This window comes from Onychostruthus taczanowskii, unplaced genomic scaffold, assembly GCF_017590055.1.
Source record: "Onychostruthus taczanowskii isolate IOZ18803 unplaced genomic scaffold, ASM1759005v1 scaffold565, whole genome shotgun sequence".
Lineage (NCBI taxonomy): Eukaryota > Metazoa > Chordata > Aves > Passeriformes > Passeridae > Onychostruthus > Onychostruthus taczanowskii.
The window spans coordinates 12,089-13,193 of record NW_024503291.1 but is presented as its reverse complement, the minus strand read 5'-3'; the positions used below and the strand labels follow the sequence as shown (position 1 = coordinate 13,193).

The window sequence follows — 1,105 nt, the reverse complement described above, 5'->3', positions numbered from 1 at the left end:
CCAAAAATACCCTGCACCCCAAAAACCGCACCCCAAAAACCAGATCTGTACCCCAAAATTCCATCCCTGCACCCCAAAATGTCCCCCCTGCACCCCAAAATTTCCCCCCTGCACCCCAAAATTCCATCCTTGCACCCCAAACTCCACCCATGGACCCCAAAATTCCACTCCTGCACCCCAAACTCCACCCCTGGACCCCCAAATTCCCCCCCGGACCCCAAAACCCGTCTGACACCCCCTCTCCCCCCCGCAGGGCGCGTTCCCCCCGTGCGTCCCGGTGAGTCTGGGGGGGCTGGGGGGGCCCAGGTGGGTTTGGGGGTCCCCAGGTGGATTCTGGGGGGTCCCCAGGTGATCTCAGGGGTCCCCAGGTGGATTTCGGGGTCCCCAGGTGGATTTGGGGGGTCCTTAGGTGAGTTTGGGGGGTCCCCAGGTGGATTTTGGGGATCCCAGGTAATTTCGGGGGTCCCCAGGTGGATTTTGGGGATCCCCAGGTGGGTTTGGCGGTCCCAGGTGGATTTTGGGGGTCCCCAGGTGAATTTTGGGGGTCCCCATGTGATTTGGGGAGGTCCCAGATGAACTTTGGGGGTCGCCAGGTGAATTTTGGGGTCCCCAGGTGAATTCTGGGGGTCCCCAGGTGAATTTTGGGGTCCCCTGACCTTTGTCCCCCTCCCTCCCAGGACGCCCCCCAGGTCACCCCCATCTACCCCGACTGTAACCTGCCGGTAAGTGGGGAGGGGTCCCCCCAAAAACCCACCCCTCCCCCATCGGGGGGGTCCCCGGGGGGCTCCCCAGGTCCCCCTCAAACACCCCAAACTCCCCCTCAAACCCCCCAAAATCCCCCCAAAACCCCATGAAATCCTCACAAACCACCCAAATCCCCCCCAAACCCCCCAAATCCCCCCTCCAGGTTCCACATCAACCTGCGGGCGGGCCCGGGGGGCGACGTGCTGCTGCACCTGAACCCGAGGATGGATGAGGGCGACGCCGTGGTCCGGAACTCCTTCCTGGGGGGCAGCTGGGGCCACGAGGAGCGGGACATCTCCTGCTGCAGCCCCTTCCAGCGCGGCCGCTACTTCGACGTGAGCGGGGAGGGGGCTCGGGGGGG

General features: G+C 64.3%; 1 protein-coding gene across 1 annotated transcript in view; it reads left to right on the top strand.

The window, feature by feature from the left end:
* Nucleotides 1-253: 253 nt before the first annotated feature.
* LOC121342968 (galectin-4-like) overlaps nt 254-1,105 on the top strand; it is a gene marked incomplete at its 5' end in the record, with an annotated part of 2,025 nt that continues 1,173 nt past the window's right edge. The window contains 4 exon segments of the mRNA XM_041417743.1: nt 254-277; nt 678-734; nt 736-787; nt 853-1,079. Coding sequence (XP_041273677.1) covers nt 254-277; nt 678-734; nt 736-787; nt 853-1,079 — 360 coding nt within the window.